Source organism: Lontra canadensis, unplaced genomic scaffold (assembly GCF_010015895.1).
Source record: "Lontra canadensis isolate GAN:19392208 unplaced genomic scaffold, GSC_riverotter_1.0 scaffold1, whole genome shotgun sequence".
Classification (NCBI taxonomy): Eukaryota; Metazoa; Chordata; class Mammalia; order Carnivora; family Mustelidae; genus Lontra; species Lontra canadensis.
The window spans coordinates 122,016,530-122,038,326 of record NW_022630995.1 but is presented as its reverse complement, the minus strand read 5'-3'; the positions used below and the strand labels follow the sequence as shown (position 1 = coordinate 122,038,326).

General features: G+C 39.2%; 1 protein-coding gene across 2 annotated transcripts; it reads left to right on the top strand.

Annotated features, from left to right (window-relative positions):
* Window positions 1-11,772: 11,772 nt before the first annotated feature.
* FGG (fibrinogen gamma chain) lies at window positions 11,773-20,344 on the top strand. 2 transcript variants are annotated; one of them, XM_032862661.1, is made up of 10 exons: window positions 11,773-11,849; window positions 11,948-11,992; window positions 12,195-12,378; window positions 12,485-12,578; window positions 14,412-14,542; window positions 14,899-15,032; window positions 15,946-16,130; window positions 17,810-18,087; window positions 19,445-19,614; window positions 20,127-20,344. In XM_032862661.1, the coding sequence occupies exons 1-10, from the start codon at window positions 11,775-11,777 to the stop codon at window positions 20,139-20,141; spliced, it is 1,311 nt and encodes a 436-aa protein (XP_032718552.1). In that variant the 5' UTR covers window positions 11,773-11,774; the 3' UTR covers window positions 20,142-20,344. The 2 variants fall into 2 exon arrangements, with proteins under 2 accessions (XP_032718552.1, XP_032718543.1); XM_032862652.1 differs by lacking the exon at window positions 20,127-20,344 and having other exon boundaries at window positions 19,445-20,012.
* Window positions 20,345-21,797: the final 1,453 nt, after the last annotated feature.

Sequence of the window (21,797 nt, the reverse complement as noted above, 5' to 3'; positions counted from 1 at the left end):
TAGAAGGTTTGTCTTAACTGTGGTTAGCAGATGTTGGATGCAGTTTCTTGGCATAGGCAAAGCAGGCCAGTTCTAAATATGTTTTAAAATATGTTTATTTGGGCTGTATTTGAAACAACTGAATATTTTTTTGGAGAGAGAGAGAAAAAACACACAAGTGGGGCTTGGGGGGAGGGGCAGAGCAAGAGGAAGAGAGAGACTCTTAAGCAGGCTCCACACCGATGTGGAGCCCAATGCGGGGCGCAAACTCACGACCCTGAGATCCTGACCTGAGTAGAAATCAAGAGTCAGACACTTGGGGCGCCTGGGTGGCTCAGTGGGTTAAGCCTCTGCCTTCAGCTCAGGTCATGATCCCAGGGTCCTAGGATCGAGCCCCGCATCAAGCCCCACATCAAGCCCCACATCGAGCCCCACATCGAGCCCCACATCGGGCTCTCTGCTCAGCAGGGAGCTTGCTTCCTCACCTCTCTCTGCCTGCTGCTCTGCCTACTTGTGATCTCTCTCTCTCTCTTTCTCTCTCTATCTGTCAAATAAATAAATAAAATAAGTCATTAAAAAAAAAGATGCTTAACCGACTGAGCCACCCAGACGCCCCACAACTGAGTATGTTTTAAATATGAAAATTCAGCTTTGGAGCCCACAGGCTTTTGAGTTCATGGGTCCCACAGTCTGTTCGAAAGAAAGCAGCAGCCTGGGGGGTGAGTATACCGGGTCCATCTTTGGCTTATTTATGGAACATGGTAAAACAAGGATGGTAGGAAGTAGAGCCAAGCACACATCTAGAATCCACAGCTCTGCCAGGCCCAGACTGACACCAAACAGTCTTCCGGGCACATTGCCTACCCAAATTCTGAGTTCAGTGTTCTGACCTGAGATCCCGCTTTGAATGCTGGTGAGGGACATGGGCTGATGCCCGATTCCTACCTTACCATCCCTTCATCATCAGAAAAGCAGAAAAATCTAACATTCAGACCACAAATTACACACATACAAAAGGAACGGGTTGGGAGGATATCTTTACCTACAAGAATGTATGAGACAGTTTGCGTGAATAGATGCACCCATACAAGCGTGTCTATTGCCGACTGGTGGGAGACATAGTTTCACCGGCAGGTGGCTCTGTTGCCTTGCATATCGGAGAGGATCGCTCTTCCAACATAGAGCCTTAAAATAAAGTGTTATTTCCAAGTTCCTTATATTCTGGCCACTAGCTCTAGTAAACGGTATGTAATCTGGGATATTTATAATGACGTATGCTGTATTAAGCCTATTCATTACTCAATCCAACAGATTTGCCCAAGGCCCTCAGGAAATTCAACACAATGAGGAGACTAATTTCACCAAATATGCTAATAAACAAAAGCAGTTTACTAGACACTCCACCTGCTTCTGGCTCCATAGAACGTGAAATCAGTGAAACGGCTACTTCACTACTCATTTTGTATTACTGGACATGTTCTCCAACAGCCAAGATTCTCTTTCTTATATTGTTGATTATTCTTTACCTCAAAAGCATTCTGAGGCCCAGATAAACAGGTGAACTAAAGTGCGTGGGATTTCATTCTAGAGATCGGAAAGTCTGGCACGTCTGTAGGATTCGGGCATGAGGCAGGGATAGCGATTTTCTTCCATTCTCTGTTCTGTTAGCCTGAAGTTCAGGCCCAACTTCTATCCTCAAGCCCTTTATTTTCACACCATATTTTCTTCTTGGAAACTCTTCATCGTCTCTCATTGACACAGCATCAACTCTCATTCCCAAAGCTCGGTCTCCAGCATTCTGATGCCACCACCTAATAGAGGCCTCACTACTCTCAAACTTAAAATGCGGGAGATTGGACTCATGTCTCTCCCCTAAAGCAGGTCCTCCGTCTCATTTTCCTCCATTTATGTCAGTGGTCACCATCTGTCCATTCCTCAGAGTGACGATCTTTAGCCCTTTCCTTCCCATCTCTCCCTCCCACCTCAATCCTTCCCTGAGTCTTTTCTACTGTATTTTTGGAAAGCGCTTGAATCTCTCCAAGTTGTTTCTTGAACATCATCTCTGTGCAAGGACTTCCAAGGTGTGTGAAGGCATTGGACTCGGTGCCAGCCTACCATTCATTCTTTTGGCAGCACTGAGGCAATATTCATGAAGCAATACCTATCAATCAATCAAATTACCGAAGTCTAATTTTGAACTTAAATAGAAGATACTCATACTTTTTTTATGATTCTTTTTGCATAAAGAAATTATTCCAGTGGAGCTTTGGTAGAAAACACAACAAAGAGGAATTATATGAGCTTTGAGATTGCTGAGCAGACCTCAGACCGCCTTATGGAAAGCAGGTGTGATTACTCCTCAGTACAGGGGGTGACACTGTTCTTCTATGTTCCTGCACAGAGCAATGAGCTAGGGAAGCTTGTTAATAAAATGTACATTCACTGGGGTCCACATCTGGATACTCTGTTCAGTAGATCTGGAAAAGGGCTAGGAATCTGCACTTTTTAAAGAAAATACAACAAAAATTTGAGGGGCATTTTAAAGAAATCATCATGTAGAAGAAACTCTAGAGTACTTAATACAGGAATAAAATACTGTCCTGATATCATTAAATTGCTTTATACAAGTACTCTTCAATTAGTCACTTAATTCATGTTATTTGATTCCATCGTTCTCTCTCAATAGATGACCATTTGCTAAAATTCTACCTTTAGAAGTTTGTATCTTCGGTTTCTAGTTTTATCTCAGGTTTAAATTTCCATTTTGGTAGAAGTAACAGTTCAGTCTTGTTCAGTCATTGACACCTTACCACATATGTGTTTATTAGAGCCTGTTCTTGGGTGAACAGGAAATAGGTTGGGATTCCTGAAAGGAGAAAGAAGGTACCACAATGCACCCAACGAGGGTAAGGTGCAGAGCCGATACGACTCCTCACAGTGTGCAGAGATGGGGCGCTCCGAGGTAAACTGTGCTTGAGGCGTGGGGTGGGGTGGGAAACCCAGACCCTGCAAGGGTTTCTGAACCATTGGCTATGACCCCTCTTATTGGTGCTAGTTTGGGGCATAGTTGGGTAAGCTGGGCTAAAGTGTGGGACCAGAACAAACAAGCCTAAAAGAAGGGGCAGGTAAAGATCCTTTGGCTTTCTTTACCATGCACACAAACCCTACACTTGTATGCAGTAGACATTTTTCTTAAGTGAGTGCAAATGCTTGACAGAACTCCCACACACTATGCTTCATAAATTCCTGTCTTCCCACATCCTAGTATTTTATTTAACTTCGTTAAGGTTGTACTGCTGCTCAGAGCCCCCAAGCAGGTTCTAGGCCACTGGGAGTAGCTCAGAGGCCTGTGTGTAGCCTTCTCTCCTTTTACTTCATAGATTGGATAAGGAGAAACAGTGACCAGTGGCCCCTGGAAATTCTTCCCTGTGTTTTGGCACTGGCATTTGTCCAACCTGTTTTAAGGCAGATCATTCTAACTTGGACTGGTTTTCAAGTATTATATAGTTTTGCTTTTGTTTTCCCAAAAATAAAACACATGTGAAGTCTCCTTTGGTCAAAAAGTCACAGAGAATGTCTTCTGCCTTATGCCTCCTCAGATGGGGTCATAGAAGGACCACTGTGGTTTGTCCAGAGGACACCATTGCTATTTCTGAATGAGCCTGTGGTATCTGATTGCCTGGCTACACCCGTGAACACATTGCGCTCTGGGACAGATGCTTTTGAGGCTGGGGTTGTTTGTCTTTTCTTTTCCTGACTAATTTTCTAAACCCCTTAATATGCATATGCTCTCCCTCATACTGCACTTTAATATTATGCATTAAACATGTATTTATTTGTATTTATTGAGGAAGTGCATTGTTTTAAGTGCTGCAGATAACAACAGATAAAAATCTGTACCTTCGTGGGACTTACATAAAATTTATTATAATTAATTTATTATTACAGACTTAATATTGTTTTAAAATTTTAAGGGATTGCGATACCTTAATCCAATTTAGAAGATCCGGCTGATAAGCTACACTGGGCATATTTTTGTGGATAAGCTTAAATACAAGGCTGAGAAGTTTCTATTTTCTTGGATGGGGGTAGGTAGACCTAGAAGGTTCTCGATGAAGACAATGACATGATCGGAGTTCCTTCGCAGGATACCAGACGTGGCAGTAGGATGTCGATCGACTTTATCATGCTTCACAGGGTTCCTCTACTTTATTCTCACTCTGTCACATTCCTGGGCTGGGCAAATCTGTCACAACCCCAAATCAAAAAATTATGGATGTTAGCTTTGAACCACTCACCCTGCAAATACCTAGGGCCTGCAGGGGGCAATGGTGAGCCAGCCAGGAGCTTTGCAACCAGCTCCACCCTAATCCCCCGCAAACCTGGCCTTATCTTAGGGGGCTTCCCTGGCCACCCTATCCCAGCTAGCCCTGGATCAGCCTCTCTTACTCCCTTGCTCTTCTTTGTTTTCCTTCACAGCCTTTGTCATCAATCGATATTATATAATATATTGTTTATTGCCTCTTTCTCTCCACTAGATTGTAAACTTCTTGAGAGCAGAGACTGTATTTTGTTCATTGTATTGAACAAGGAGGGCCTGGCAAATAGTCCATGCTCGATAAACATTTAGGCTGAGCAGCCTGTGGAGGAACATGGCGGGACAGTGGCCATTAACTCTTTAACCAAATTTGGGGTGCATATTTGATTAAGCATTATTTTGAGAATTTTCCTAGGATGATTCTATCCAGTATCTGTGTCAGAGCCGGAGGCATCTTACCATATCGGGAAGATAGGAGGAATGCGAGGACAGGGCCTTCCATACCCATAATGAGATGACTCAGTCTTCAATATTCATGAAGTGCTGGTGGGGAAATTAACCTAAAAAAGCATACTGGGTGAGATTCAGAAGTATTGATATGAGAATATCAGGTAGCTTTCCAACCCAGAGGGGGGCATGATTAAGTAATTGGTTTCCTGGATCTTGGTAAATGGAATTTCCTCTGTGTTGTTTATAAAAGATGAAAACACAATGTTCTGAATTTTGACTGATTTTGTTTCATTGAGGATGAGCTTGTCCTAGTTAGCCCTGAAGGCAGGTAATTTTTCAGTAACCTACTGGCACAGTAATTATCAACCAAGAATGAGGTCTTCCTTGCAAAACATTCAGTAAATATTTGGGCTTTTGCAAATGGTATCTTTGTTTATCAAGCAGAGGTCACTGTTCCACCACTCAAGGTAAAGCATACACAGTAATCTATGTTTAAAGAAGGGGAAGGTATGTCACCTTCAGTGGAAGAAGCCAGGTCCTTCAAAATGTCAATACAAAGTTGCCCTTTATAGACAATGTATTCTCTATGGGCTTAACTTTGAATTGAAAGGACTATAATGCAATCCAATTCAGGTAGCAAAATAACCCAAGTAGTTAGAATTTAAAACAAAGACACAAGTCTAATCAGTATTTTATTTGCTCTTGTTCAAGATTGAGGGTCAGAGCAAATGCAGGCATTAAACAAGGTCAAGATGAATCATTCCATTTCTCTGAGAGTATTTTCTATTCTTCCTACATCCCTTCCTTCTTTAGGAATCTATAATTTTTTTCTACAAAGATAATTTATTTGACAAAATGACCAGAGTTCTCCTCAAACATAATGCTGTCCCTTTCACGATAGGCTGGTATCTCTATTCAGAGGCTTAAAAGTTCCTGTCTCTAGAGTGTATTTTTGTGAATATTACTTGACCCCTTTGTCATTTTTTTTTAAACCATACTCATTTGCTCTTGCTATATTCTGCTGATCATTTAGTGGGAAGAATTGTTTCATAGGGTGAGGGATCTCAAATGGTAGATTACATGAGGATAGAAAGGAACAAATCAGTAATAGAGACCAATTTGACACTTCAATTTAACATTGATTTGTCTCAATTCAGGGCAGTCTCAGAACATTTCTTAAAGTCTAGTAGTATTAAAAACAGCTTCTTCTTGGCCATATTAGGCTTTGACCACAATTCTGATTGGGATAATCCTTCTTTTTCTAAATTGCTTAATTTTCTAAAATCTCATCTATAGCACTTTTGAACACCCCTGCCCCTAGGTCAGATGTCCTAATTGATGCTTGTGTTGTAGCTTGATGGAGTTATGAAGCTCAAAACCCAACCTGTGGCTGCCGCCCAGCTCCCAGTGAGAACTCCATATTGCGTGTTCCATGTTGTTTTTCTGACTTTGATTTACATAGTGAAACTAAAAGCACATTGTTCAGAGCCTATCAAGAAAACTTTCATTTTCACTTTCCCTGGGCTATTTTTATGAACAAAGCAAATGTACTAACTGATAAGGTTCTTTCCCTTAATGGGATATTTTTACTGTTTGGCTGGATTGATTTTCAACATGTCAACAGATCATTTTCTTTCTGCTTACTTTGAGGAAATCCAGTTCTGAGGAGTGAGGCTATAAATTTAGCTTGTACCTAAAAATAGTTTATTTATTATAAAAATAGAAATATCATTGTTAGCACTGATTTGGGTTTTCTGGGACTGCCTAATGGATGTATCTTCCTTTAATCTACAGAGAGAATTCAATTCATCAAGTTTTATTGAGCTTGAATCTTGTAGCCACCATTGAAAAAAAGGCTTCCATCTAAAATTGGGCTGAAATTTCAAGCATCATAAAATAATAAAAATCCAGGTTTAAGAAAGACTATAGAAGACCATCTAGCCAACTTTATCTCTAACTCAGAGAAGAGAGGCAGATTAGATAGGTAAGATAGAGGTAAATGCATGTTCATACCATACGGTGTATCCTTAGATATATGTGCACACACATTATTTTTTTTAATCCATAAACTTCACTAGGAACCCATTCCATCAGTGCATAACTTTGATTCTCATAATAATATCTTGTACCCTAATATCACCTTCAGTTCTTCTTAAGAAGAAGTGATTCTTCTTAGAAGAATCATGATTCTACTTAGAGTCATGGTTAAGAGCTGAAGTGTTGGGCTCATAGGTTTGAATTTCTGTTCTGGCACAGTGACCTTGTGTAGGCCATCACAACTTCTCAAAGACTCTCTTTGCTCATTTAGAAGGTGCAGATAATATCTACCTCCTCAGCTTGTTATGAGGGTCAAATGAGAGACTATTCAAAATGGCAAAACCACAGCATGACATCAAGTGTAAAGAAGATGGTTAATATCTGTGGCTCTCTTTTTTTATTTCTTTTATTCCTGAAGGTCTATATCATTTGTCACCAGGTCAAAAAGTCTTAAATTAACTCTATATAATCAAATTCAAATTCAGCAAACTATTTTGGAGCAGAAATGAACAAAACAGACAAGGGTTTCATAGAGTAAATTATCAGTATATGAAGATCATTAGCAGTAGATGTTGTACTTTCAAATAAGAACACAAACAGTTGGGGGATAGGCAGTTTGGGAGATTATTATTTCAATAAACAGACCCATTGACCTCTGAACTAAATGAAATGATAATTTTGGCTTAAACACTACATAAGCTATTTTCTCAGAAAACGGACGTAGAAGTAGAAGAAATCTGACCTAACAAATACTCTCCTTTCCTGGAATTCATTAATCATTTATAATTTATCAGAGAAAAAAATGGCCCAAATGTGGAAGAGAACAACTAGTTAAAATTTAACAAACTTAAGAGATACCAGACGGAATGCAGGGCCAATGTAGGCCACTAAATCGCTGTTGCTCATTTTCTCCCAAAGAGCATCTTATCTAATAAAATTTTGATTGAGAATGTGGCAAAAAGCAAGTCTTTCCTCTAAAAGTATATTATGCATTTCAGATCCAAGGCAAGTCAGTAAAAGCCAGACATACAAATACTATACTTCTAAAGTTGGATGTGATACAAGGCACCTGGGTCACTCAGTTGGTTAAGCGTCTGACTCTTGATTTCAGCTCAGGTCTTGATCTCAGGGTCGTGAGTTCAAGCCCCACATTAGTCTCCACACCCAGTGTGGAGCCCTACTTAAGAAAAAATGGATATGATAGAATGTCTAATTTCCTCAATTTAAGTGTCTATCAACCTTGTGCATGTGAGATTTTATGTGTGTGTGTGTGTATAGATATAACATTTAACACAAAGTTATGAATTGTTACCTTGAATTCAATAAAGCAACACTTTATGGTCTTTAGCGAAGAGAACCATGGTGACTACATGCTCTGTTGGACTCTCTGTATGAACTGTCTTACTATTAGGAAGTACACCTTCTCATAAGGCATGCAATCCAGTCCATTAGCATTTCATCTTTGAATGGTGGAATTAATTTTGGTGAAATTTCCATCTAAATTAGACAACCAGATGCATTCTTCCTCAGGGAGCGTTACAGAATCAAAATGCAGTTAGTTATAATAGATCATTTATTAAAGAAAACTTTCTATAGCCTAAACAACAAAGCTTGTTCCCCATGAGCCAAATCTACCAATAATGGTCAATCTTAGAATTTTATGAAATGAAGTACTTATTTTTACAAGTTCCAATTTCACTTGAAAACATTTGGTAATTCATAAACTCAGAGATGTTAAGTGACTTGTACAGAGTAACATACCTCTTGAGTTGTAGAAATGGGATTTAAACCCCAGCAGATGGACTCCGGAGTTCTTAACAACTACCTATGTTTATTCTCCTCAATCAGGCCACCCTCTCTTTAGAAGGCAATTCTTTTATCATCTTTTATATTTAAATTTTTAAGACTCAAGAAATAGTTATTAATACAATGAATAAATCATCGTGAATGATTGTTAATTACATGTTTTAATTGTATGTACTTTGGGGAAGTAATATGTGCATAGATTCAAAATTCTAAAGATACCGAATATACAGAAAAAAAGAAGACATTTTCCCCCAACTTTGTCTTTCCTGCTTCTACCCCACACCTCTGTAGACTCTAGTGTGTAATCTTGAAATGATATTTAGTGTATATGCTAACATGTATGTGTATAGATTGTGTTGTTTTCTGTATTCTGCCTTTTGTGTATAGCTTTTTGTTTTGTTTGGCTAAGAAGTTTTTTTATGTAGTCAAAATTCAACAATCTTTTCTGGGGTTTTGTGTCATATTTAAATAGACCTCCATACTCAATTATTATGAATGATTTATTATTTTTCCACTATTTTTATATTTAAATAATTATTTAATCTGGGATAAAAAAAGATTTTATTATTTACTTGAGAGAGAGAGAGCACAAGTGGGGTGAGGGGCAAAGGGAGAAGTGGACTCCCCGCTGAGCAGGGAGCCCAATGTCCCCGGACCCCAGGATCATGACCTGAGCCAAAGAAGGCAGACACTTAACCAACTGAGCCACCCAGGGACCCACTAATCTGGAATTTGTTTTTGGCTTAAGAAGCTAGGTACGCATGACACTTGATTTTTTTCCCAGATAGCTTCCCAATTGTCCTAACAGTAGACTAATGCCATAATTGAAAAATTATAAAGGCTCATTCTCAATGAGAATGCCCAGTTCAATTCAATGTCATCAAATCATTACTGAGTGTTAAATATTACTATGATCAGTGCAGTATACATGAAATTAAGATTACAATCTAATAAATCGGCCACAGCATGTATATACACAACAGAAAATTGCTCTAAGTGCTATGAAAGAGGGGGCCTCCAGAATTGGGTTATGTAGGATTTTGACAGCCTGGGATGCAGGAGTCTGTATGAAGTCAATCTAGGCAGACAGTGACATATAATAGGAAGAACACTATGTGAGAGGTAGGACTGGATGGTGCATCCTACCGGGAGGTTATACAATTTGGTCTGGCTGGACTAGAGGGTATAGGAAATAGAATCAGGAGAGAAAATGCAGCAAAGGTAGGAAGGACATTTCTTATGTTTACATGCCCTATGATGGGAGATAAGGTTGTCATTAAAGGTATTTGAGCAGGTGAATGTCAGGATCTGAGCTACATTTATAGGAAGAGGCATCTGTCAACAGTGTGATGAATGGTTTGGAACCAGAAGTAACTAGAATGTTGGAAGGGGAGTCAGTTAGCAAGCATTCTACACAAGCAGTGTAGAAAAGAATTAAGGAGGCTCCACTAGGGTGTTGACCATGAAAATAGAAAGTGGGAAGAAAGTAACAGTGACAGTGGGAAAGAATTTTAGTAGCAAGTTTTGACAACTAATTAGATGAGTAGATAAGGAGGGTGAAGAAGATGGGCTGGGGGTATGGTGATGTGATTGGCAATTACCAGTAAGTCAGAGAGGACAGCCATTAAGAGGGAAAAAAAAGGCAACACACTTGATTTTGTTATATTCACTTTGTTATGATGATTATGGATTATTTACACACTGGCCTCTGTTTTAAGTAAAAATGAAAACTCCTTTGTAAGGATTAAACAGCGAAGTGTTAGTATTTCTTCTAATCTAGATGTATTTCTCCCATTAATATATTTAATTAAAATTTGCAGTAAGCTTGGTTTCAGAGGGCCAAATGAGGGATGATAAAAAACAGGGGTATTAATAATAGTGGTAATGCACAATTATAAATTATCAATAGGAGAGGAAGATAAACATGTTTTCCCAATATACAAGGAAACTCTAGGGGCAGCGCAAAAAGGGACAGCCCCTCCTTAATACCTCATTTTGCCCTTTTCCTCCAGCTATGCTTCTAGTCACACATACGGGATGTGGCATTTCCTAACCCCTATATCCAGGTTTTCCTCTGAGGAAACAAGATGGATCCTTGGGGGAAACAGAGTAAGTTCCTGTTCCCCTCTGTAGCGGATGTGACGCCGCACCAGCTAGTTCTTCCAGCAAAGGGAAGAGCGGAGCTTCATCGCCCCCCAGCAAATGGAGAGCCTGGGTTGGTGGTCAGAGTACGGGGGGAAGCTGGTCAAAAGGTACAAACTTCCAGTTATAAAACACATCCTGGGGCTATAATGCACTGCATGGTGATATACCATGGTGAAATAACCCTGCACTGCATATTTGAAAGTGGTTGAGAGAGTAGATTTTGAAAACTCTCCATACAAGGAGGGGAAAAAGTATTTTGTAACTAGTGCGAATATTAACTAAACTTATGATGGTGATCGTTTTGCAATATATACAAATGTCAAATCAGCAAGTTGTCCCCCTGAAATGAATGTAATGTTATCTATCAATTACATCGCAACTGAAACAACAACAACAACAAAAACCAAGAACAAAGTAAATGGTCGACACAGAGGGGCAGGAATATATTCCCAAGTCACTCATTCATTCCTGGGAATATTGCCCAATTGGGACCTGCTGCTTCCACCAGGCAGGCAAAGTCTCCTTCTGCCACAGCCACAGGTTAAAAATAGGTTTAACACCTCCTCTCTTGGCCAAGAAAAGACTTGCTCTGAGTTAGATCATGGTACCAGGCTTCCTCTTCAGGTTGGGGCGGGTTTGTTCTCCTCGAGGTCAGCCCTCCGTGTTTGCTCTCAGCCCCTACTGGAAGTGGTTGCAACACGCAGCCCCCTCGCCCCTCCCCTCGCCCAGCAAGAGCTAAGGCTTCACCAATCTTTGCAGGTGAATGTGTGTTTCATGGGAGAAAGTTTGAGCTGAGCCAAAAAGGAGGAGTTTACACCCTGTGTGCCAAAGCTGCGAACCTGACTGAGCGTGGGGTGGGAGCCAGGATGAGGAAAAAGACGGGAAAGATCTCCCCGCCTTACTGGAAAGACAGCCCCGTGATCAGCCCCAGCCACTGGCTGTGCTGGCCATCCTTGGAGCTTACATAAAGGGACAAGGGGAACTCCAGAGGCTACAGCGCTGACAGGACAGGGCTCGGAGCACTGGGTGCTCAGACATCATGACTTGGTCCTTGAACCCCCAGGGTTTAATTCTCTACTTCTATTCTCTTCTACTGCTCCCTACATGCCTGGCAGTAAGTGCGCTGTTAACATGGTTGTGTTACACAGACAGCTGAAAAAAGTAAGAAAAGCTGTGCTACACTAGTGACATTTCTTTGTTTTTCTCCTCCAGTACGTTGCTACCAGAGACAACTGCTGCATCTTAGATGAAAGATTTGTAAGTAGTTTTCATGTTTCTCACTGTGGGTGAAGTGGGGAGGATCAGAGGGAGAGAAGGGATTCTCTCATAAATACCATTTGGCATTTTAAACTTTTTTTTTAAAAACATCATCTAGGTTTTACCTGTTTTTATTAGTAGACTTTATGCAAACTTTTTTTAAAAATCAAGATTTCTAATCACTCTCTTGTTGTATTCTCAGGGTAGTTATTGCCCAACTACCTGTGGAATTGCAGATTTCCTGTCCACTTACCATACCGGTGTGGACAATGATCTACGGAGTTTGGAAGACCACTTCACAGGAATTGAAAACAAAACAGCAGAAGCCAAAGAACTGATCAAGTCAATCCAAGTCACCTATAATCCCAATGAGCCACCAAAGCCAAGTGAGAAACGAAATACAGCTGAGACAATGCTTTGTGCTGTTCTTTCGCTGCGTATCAGTGCTTCCATTTGCTTACATCTTCTTCTGTCTCTGATCCCATGTTACAGACAGGATTGTGAGTGCTACTAAGGATTCCAAGAAAATGATGGAAGAAATTATAAAATACGAGGCATTGGTTGGATCACACGAATCAAATATTCGGTAAGCATTTTTGTTTTCATTTAATCTCCATAGTGGGCTTAGTTGTTATTCAATATTCCAAGCTTCGGTGGAAGTAACCTTTTTATTTTTCCCCGCTTACGAAATCCAACTGGCATTATGCCTGACCATCCTGAACACAGTAGAAGTGGGAGTTTTTAGTGCGCTATGAACTGCACCGGGTTATAACTGATTTTTTTTTTTTAAAGATTTTATTTATTTATTTGACAGAGATAGATCACAAGTAGGCAGAGAGACAGGCAGAGAGAGAGAGAGGGAAGCAGGCTCCCTGCTGAGCAGAGAGCCCGATGCGGGACTCGATCCCAGGAAACCTGAGATCACGACCTGAGCCGAAGGCAGCGGGTTAACCCACTGAGCCACCCAGGCGCCCCTGATTTTTAATGATCATATGGGAGAAAGGTGTTCTATATGTCTCCAAATGCTGTTCTGACCAGAATTATCAAAACGGTCAACCATCACCCATCTTGGACTTACAACATAAATTTAAACTGATGGGAATTTGGTTGTTGGAAATGAAATTCTTTTACTAAAAATGCCAACAAATAAGTGGCGGGGAAATTAGTAAGCAGAGGTAGAGGGAGGATCTTGGCTACAATCCTATATTATACTGGAGGCAGAGCAGCAAAAAATGTGTTTTAAGAAATCAAGCATAACAAACATTGTAAGGCAAGTGTCAATCATGGCACATTGGACCTGCAATCGTGTATTCTCTTCTCTTCACTTAAAAGTAAAATGTATCTGTTAATAACTTCCTAGGACTCACAGACTTTCTGAGCATAGGGTCTCAGATACAGTTTAGTTTCTTACTCAATTTTACCCCTTCGGTTGTTCTCAAAGTAGCATAGGAAATTGAGTTAAATGGTGGCTGAAGTGACCCAGAAGGGATCTAGCTTCTTTTTGGTATCAAAGGCCATTAGTTTTGTGGTTATTATTAGCACTATAATTTGCATTATTATTGTCCATCATTGAAGTTCAAGGACACTATTGTGCAGAAACTTTTTAAGGCTTGGGAGAGAAAAAAGTGGTCAATAGTTTGTCTGTCCTTCTTTACTTCAAAGAAAGATACAACAGTCTGTGCGTTATAAGTAGTTTTCTGTCATTTCTGAGTATGTACAGGCAACCCTGTGAGAAATCATAAAAACAGATTTGTACTTCCCTCAGACTCTTTCCAAAGCTATGTAAATGGAAACATTAAAAAGAAAAAGAAAGTGTCTTTTCTATTTTATGTAAAATAATGCCCCAGATATGTGTCCCATGTAAGTCACAGACTGAAGTCCATAAATCAACCCTCAATATATCTCAGTGAGAAGGAACAGCTTCGGTCCCTGTGAGTTACTGAGCAGAACATTTCCTTCCCTATGAATGTTCTGTCCTAAGAAATACCAGGTGGTTTTCCTATTAACCAGGTTCCTCACTCAGTAGGTTGTTCTCTGCTGCCCTTTTTGCAGGAGAGTTAAAAACCTGGATGACCACGGCACCTGAGTTGGTTAAGCAGCCCACTTTTGATCTCTGTTCAGGCCTTGATCTCACGGTCGTGAGTTCAAACTCCATGTTGGGCTCCATGCTGGGCGTGGAGTCTACTTTAAAAAAAAAAATCAGGATGATTTCTTAAGATGACATCGTTCACTGACAAGGACTCTCTTATTTTCTTTCCCCCAAAGCTTAGAACTTCAATTCAGTAACATAATTTTGTAATTTTTCCAAGAATGAATTTATCAGGAAGTACTTCTTGAGAACATAAAGTATTTTGTAAAGAAAATACAGAATTACTGCTCTGAAAGGAATAACTCCATTACCTTATTCTTCTGTTTGTAGATTTTTACAGGAAATATATAATTCAAATAACCAAAAGATCAATAACCTGAAACAGAAGGTAGCCCAGCTTGAAGCAAAGTGTCAGGAACCTTGTAGAGACACAGTACAAATACATGATACAACTGGGAAAGGTAAGTGAAATGTTTATATTGGGATGATTCTTATCACAGCAAATATACAAAGCAAAGGAGAATGTATAAGAATGTATAGGACTAATCTGAAAAGTGTTTATAGGAATATATAGGAATAATTTGGAAAATGATTAGCCAGTAAGTCTAAAGTATTGATTTGCTTAGAATTTTCTTGAGCAGCTAAAACTAGTTTGAAAGGAATGATGATGTGAGAGGTAAGAAAATGTTTTGGGGGCACGTGAATAGTTTGCAACACTGTGAAAAGCTCATCGTGAAGACTGGAACAGTCTAACAGGGAGTTCAAAGCACAGTAAAACATTCTTCTCCTTCTTCGCCTCCTTCTCTGCCTTCTTCAGATTGTCAAGACATTGCCAATAAGGGAGCCAAGGAGAGTGGGCTTTACTTTATCAAACCTCTGAAAGCTAACCAGCAGTTCTTAGTTTACTGTGAAATTGATGGATCTGGAAATGGATGGACAGTGCTGCAGAAGGTACCCCCCTCCCCGTGCATATATAATAACACTCAGATCAACATCTGCCATATGCCAGATACTTTTGCAAGCACTTTGTGAACATGAACTCAGTTCTCACAATGTCTCCACTTTCCAATGAGGTACAATCATTACCTCTAGAGAGGAGGAAACTTAGTCACAAGAGGGTCAACAACTTGCCCAAGTTCACATAATAAGTAACACAGTTAGGACTGGACTCCAGGCAGTCTGGTTCCAGTCTGTGCTTTTGACTCAATAGTGTATTGGCACTGATGTTGTAGATTCATGAGAGCATATCATCACAGTAGCAGAATGACAAAGAACCGAAAGAGACCTCTTGAATCAGGTAGCTCAAGATCTAAGGTTGCCCATCACAAGAAGATAAAGTCCCTGAGAGGATACAGTTGGGCTATTCCAAGACAAGCATCCTCTTTTGCCTCTGCCAGAGCCAGACACCCATTGCAGATACTTTAACCATGTTGATCTTTGATCACTGTTACAACTAATCCTGCAGGGGGTGCTCAGAGAGAGTGAGTGACGGAAGTGCTGTTCCACATACACAGACTGAGTAATGGGCTGACCTTTCCACCATCAGTAAAAAAATCAGCAATATCAAGTTGGGGTTCTGAAGTCCTCTAAGTGCCTTTTTAAAACTACCACTGATTTAGAATTTTCTATGTACCAGACACTCCTTTCAGTATTTCTCTTAATTCTCTGGTGTAATCCTGCAACAATAAGAAATTGGCACCATTATTCTAATTTTACTGATGAGGAAACTAAGGCAGCTTGCCCAAGTTCACTTTGTAAATAGTGGAATCATACTGTCCAGATTTTCAACAAGGTATTTATAGCATCTTCTTTATGTGCACTGATAATCCACTCTTTCCTTTTGTCCATGCGATTATGTACTTAGAGGCTTGATGGCAGTCTGGATTTCAAGAAAAATTGGATTCAATACAAAGAAGGATTTGGACATCTGTCTCCAACTGGAAACACAGAATTTTGGCTGGGAAATGAGAAGATTCATTTGATAAGCACACAGTCGGTCATACCATACGCATTAAGAATACAGTTGGAGGACTGGAATGGCAGAACCAGGTACTATTTAGAAAGGACTTCATTTTTTTGTTGTAGACGCTGTCTGGAATGTGCACTTTCCAGTTTTCAATAGGCCGAGAGAAAGACAGTCTGACAAATGCAAGAGCACATCCAACCATTTTCCCCAGGAGTCCGTTTGGATCTTGGGTAATTCAAAGAGATAGTCCCCATCCAGGATGGAGAATGTTTTGGTGTAATCTACTTACCCTGGAAACATACAGAATAATAGCTAATATTTACTGAGAACTTAATAAGTACCAGGCATTGAGCATGAAATTATAACTTAATCTAATCCAGATAACTATTTCATGAGGAAGGTACTATTATTAATGTCATTTTAGAGATTAACCTTCCCAAGGTCACATTGCTGGTAAATGGTAAAACTTGGATTTAAACTCACATAGTTGACCCTACAGCCTATCCTTTTAATGGTATTCTGGTTGAAAAGTGAATCCAGAATCTTCTAATTTCCTGGTGTTTTAATGACAATTCATTCAGTCAATCCAATGAGCAACCCTAAAATTAAATCAGCTAGCTCCTTTGGTGAGATAAAGTCTCCTCTATGCTCATAGTAACCTGGGAGATTTGAGCATAACATTCCTCGTTAAAATGTAGAAAAAAATTTAATAATTTTGATATATTTATGAAATAATGAAATATATTGTCTCCCAACCTGTATTTTTTTTTTTTTTAATCAGGAAGTACCACAGTCAGCAGACCTTCCTCTATGAGTACACCTTCCAATTTCCAAGTACTGGAGATTAGGGAGGAAGCAAAATATTTTCTGAAAATTTCTATTCATACACCAAAGCCCATTCTTTCCTGCACTCCATAGAATTCTGGCCTTTACTCACAACTTTTCCCAGGGAAGAATCGCTCTCTGATCCTACAACTTATATTTTGTGGGCCACACAGGGACCATTTCTTCAGTGTGATGCTGTAGGAAGCCCTCCTTCTTGTCACTATCACACTGCTTTGGGAAAGAAAAATCCCTTTCAGACCTCATCCTTCAAGGTACCACGAGAGGCTAATAGAGCTGTAGCTCCTTCAAGTTTGGTGCATTAATTAATGATCACTCAGCGCCCTTTGCTGTGGTTTATGATAACTGCTTGTAATGCTAAATACTTAGGGAAAGTTGGAAAATAAGAAATAGTCAGATTCATCCACACACCTGGATTTGATATTAGGATTCTATAGGCAAAAAGTATAGGCTAATGTTCTTAGTTTTCACTGGGATGCCCTAAAAACTTCTAGACCAATTCTTCTAGATGCTTCTATACCGATTGTGGTGTTTTTGTTTGTTTGTTTTTAAGATTTTTAAAAAAGATTTTATTTATTTATTTGACAGACAGAGATCACAAGCAGGCAGAGAAGCAGGCAGATAGAGAAGGAACCAGGCTCCCTACTAAGCAGAGAGCCTGGGATCCTGACCTGAGCCGAAGGCAAAGGCTTTACCCCACTGAGCGACCCAGGCACCCCTGATTGTGGTGTTGATGAGCTCTGAACTGGCTCACACATCCATCACCTCTTGCCAGATTTGCATAAAATTTGATTCAGTGAGCACATTTCAGACTTAAGAAGCAAAGTTAAAAGTTCCAAACAATTTTCCTATGGAAAAGGGAACTTCTGAGATCCCTAATGAGGGTGAAGATGTGATGTCTCTATTCTCTTCTTTATAGTACTGCAGACTATGCCATGTTCAAGGTGGGACCTGAAGCTGACAAATACCGCCTGACATATGCTTACTTTATTGGTGGAGATGCCGGAGATGCCTTTGATGGCTATGATTTTGGCGATGACCCTAGTGATAAATTTTTCACATCCCACAATGGCATGCAGTTCAGTACCTGGGACAACGACAATGATAAGTACGACGGAAACTGTGCCGAACAAGATGGATCTGGTTGGTGGATGAACAAGTGTCACGCTGGCCACCTCAACGGAGTTTATTACCAAGGTATGGCTTTCTTCCTTACATATGTGAATTAGTATATAGTCTGTATCTTTATAAAAGGTAAAAAATAATATTAGAAAGTGAGAAATAATTAGTAAAGAAGTTGGGGGCTTAATACATAGTTTTTCATTTTAAACCAAAATTGGATAATACTAAACTTCCACAGAAATTGGCCTCTCTAGAAGAGATCTACCACGTTGGGTTATGATATCTCTTCTAGACATCTAGACATATGTGTGATCTGGGTGGACTAACATTATCATATTTGTGCTTGTTAACACCAAGCCTGGTGCAGCTTCCCATGAGCTACGTGATAGATATAACCAGCGGGCAGTGAGCAGGTGTCTGAAGGAACAGAGTGAAGAGCAGGGAAGTAATGATAAGGGCATGGTTCCATGGAAGCTTGAAAGAAAAGGAGTCCAGCCTGAAAAGTGTAGGCACTTATTTTAGAATGGGGGTAACAAACTGTAGTTTGCTCTAAGGCAAGAATATTTCCAAATACTAAACTTAATGACAAACGATTATTACTACCCAACAATTATGTGTTGGGGAGGCTCTACTGATTCTGAAAGATCCATTAAGATAAGCAATCTTACCTCCTCCGGGTACTGTGCTAGCCAATAGATGATTCATAATCCTCTTAAAAGCTATTTAAATTTACCTTTTATTTTCACAGCATTCTTTTTTTTTTTAAGGAAACCTAACATATTTTTGCACCTACAAACCATGTAATTAAAAGACACCCTCAGGGTAGGTGTTTGATCCACATGACTCAGAATAACATTGTTGATAGGCTGTGGTACACTCCAGTATTGGACTCAGACAATCCTTTACAAAATTACATAAGATCTGATGGCCAAGGACAAGGAGAAGGCAAATCAATGTGGTCTTCACTGTATAATGGAGATGTAAAGTAACTTTCCAGAACTGTTTTCTAAAGTCCTAATACTTTTCAGTGAGATTGTGTTTTTAGATGACTTGAGGTCATCTAGTCAGCAATTGTGACTTCTGCCATTCTAACTTGCTTGTGGAAAGATGGTCCATAATAGCTGATTCCAGGATGGCTAAGCTCAGGAAGAGAGACTGATTGGGGCAATTTGGGGTTCTAGCCCTGTTATTAGGGAATACATTTAGTATGGATGTGACCACGAAGTACAATATAGATATAAGAGGTTGATTCGTAATAAATGTATTTCAATTGTAAATCACGATTTTAGGAATCATTAGGGATTTTTCAGATAGTAGGTAACTATAAATTTGATGTAAGTGACAGCGTATTTTGTAATAAGTCATTCTTTATAAACTTTCTGAGGCAAGGAAATTCAATAGCAATTATATGTATATCTACAATTTGTTTTAGGTGGCACTTACTCAAAAACATCTACTCCTAATGGTTATGATAATGGCATTATTTGGGCAACTTGGCAATCCCGGTGGTATTCCATGAAGAAAACTACCATGAAGATAATCCCATTCAACAGATTAGCCATTGGAGAAGGACAGCAGCACCACCTAGGGGGATCCAAACAGGTTGGACCAGAACACCATGTTGAAATAGAATATGACTAAATCACTTTACCCCGAGAATTAGACTGTTAATTTCTGTTAGTCCACAAAGTTTCAGAAACTTTTCTGAAAGTTTTATTTTCTCTTATTATAATTATTAATTTTAAGTCTTTTATTAAGAGTATTTAGCTTTAGATGGAAACTAAAACTCACTTTGGATTATATTCCCAAATAACTGAACTCAGAGTTGTTTAAAATTTGTTTATTTAAGAAGATAATGTTTTAGCTTATTTCTTAAATACATAATAATAAAACTGTTGCCATATTTTGCATTTCATTAACATGTCATTTTGTCTTGGAGATTTGTTTGTATTATTTCTTATATATTTTAGTTTATACTAATAAAATCAGAGTAAATTCTAGCATTTCAAATGCCTAAGTATTTTTTTCATGTTTATTGCCCCCATATCACTCATGTTTAATTCTTCTTTTTAAGCAGAGAGAATTATATCTTTTTATTTTTGTTTTGGTCATAGGCTGGAGACATCTAAAAGACCATTTCAAAAGTGATCTTTTTTTAAAGGACTTTATCTGAACAGAGAAATATAGTATTTTTCCTTTGGGACAATGGACTTACAAAGCCTCACTTCATTTTAAGAGTAAAAAGAACCAATATTGAAAACTTCACTAACAGTTTTATGCTGGTGATAATTTATGTACATTCCATTTCAATAAACATTTTGTTTCCTAAAACTAGAAACATGGTATGTTTTATTGATCATTAAAAACCTTCATTTTCCTTCAAATCAGTAATTCCAGTTGGGCAATCATCAGTAGTTGCTGAGTTCTTAGTTTATGATGAACCTTATTCTTGACTCTGAGGGAGTTATGAAGAAAATGGAAATCATGGCCTTTGTCTTCCGGGAGTATAAGACAAATACAGGAGAATACAGTTTAGGCCTTAGAGACAAAATTTGGTATAAGAACATAGCACAAGACACAATCACATAACCAAGGTTCATGGTACCCAAAGTAAAACTGGAACTAGAAGGTTGTCTGAGGATTCTGTCAGAAAAACCTTTTAGCTCCAGACCCCTGTAGCCAGATGTGGGCATTCTGAGAGGATTGCACACAATTCAGAACAGTAAGCTTTAGGGAATAATCCATTCTGTCTCTCACTGGTAACTAATGAAGTGAGTGGAATGGAACCATAACTTCATTCTGAATCCAGGGATATTGAGATCTGAGCAGCCAGAGATAGGAATTGGCAACTTTCTGTAAGGAATAGCAAAGTCTATGTAGTTGGCAGAAAGTGAACCATGTAAAGTAACTGACTGATTTCATGAGAGGAGGATCTCGTTGTTTTATAGTCCTCAGCTTTGGCTTTGGATTATCTTCCTCTCCACAGTTTTTTTTCCCCATACTAAATGTATTCCTTAAAGATTATCTTCCTTTCCACAGTTTTTAATTCTCTCACCTCCTTGTTGTCATGAGTCCTGATTTTAAAATACCCTAATAAGGAGTTAAAAGCATTAAATCAACTTCTAGGTATACAACCAAATACCTGTGAGGGCCTGAGATGAACACTGATTCACTGTGTGTAACACTCATTCATTTATATATGCATGGAGAACTCATTCAACTAACACTTACTGAAGGCCTTCATTGTACTAGCCACCATGCTGGTTAGTGGGGATATTGTACATAGTACTATCCTCCTTCCTCCCAAACCTGTTCTATTCTATCCAGTTCTCATGTTGCAAACAACCTAGCCACTCATCTTCCAGTCTTCCTTATTCTTCCTTCCCCATATCATCAAGCCTGCCAAACCCAGCTGCTAAATATTTATTATATTCTTCTTCTCTATTATCCACTGCCACCATTTTGGGGGGGACATAGAGCATCTCCTGTCAGGATAATGGTGGTCATCTCCTTCCTGTCCTCCACATTGCCTTCAACCTTGCCTGCTCCCACCTCGTCATACTTCAAACCATTTTTAAACTCAGAATGCATACAGTCTCCCTTTGTGAATCTATAAAATCCTCTGGGTGAGCAATCTGGTCAGGTAAGAAAAGTTGTATTAGTATTCACAACTTTTTTTGGAGTGCTTGCTTCGGCAGCACATATACACAACTTTTTTTGGAGATAATATCACTTCAGTGATTTATCCCAAGAAAATTATTTTTGAAAAAGAAAATATCTATGTA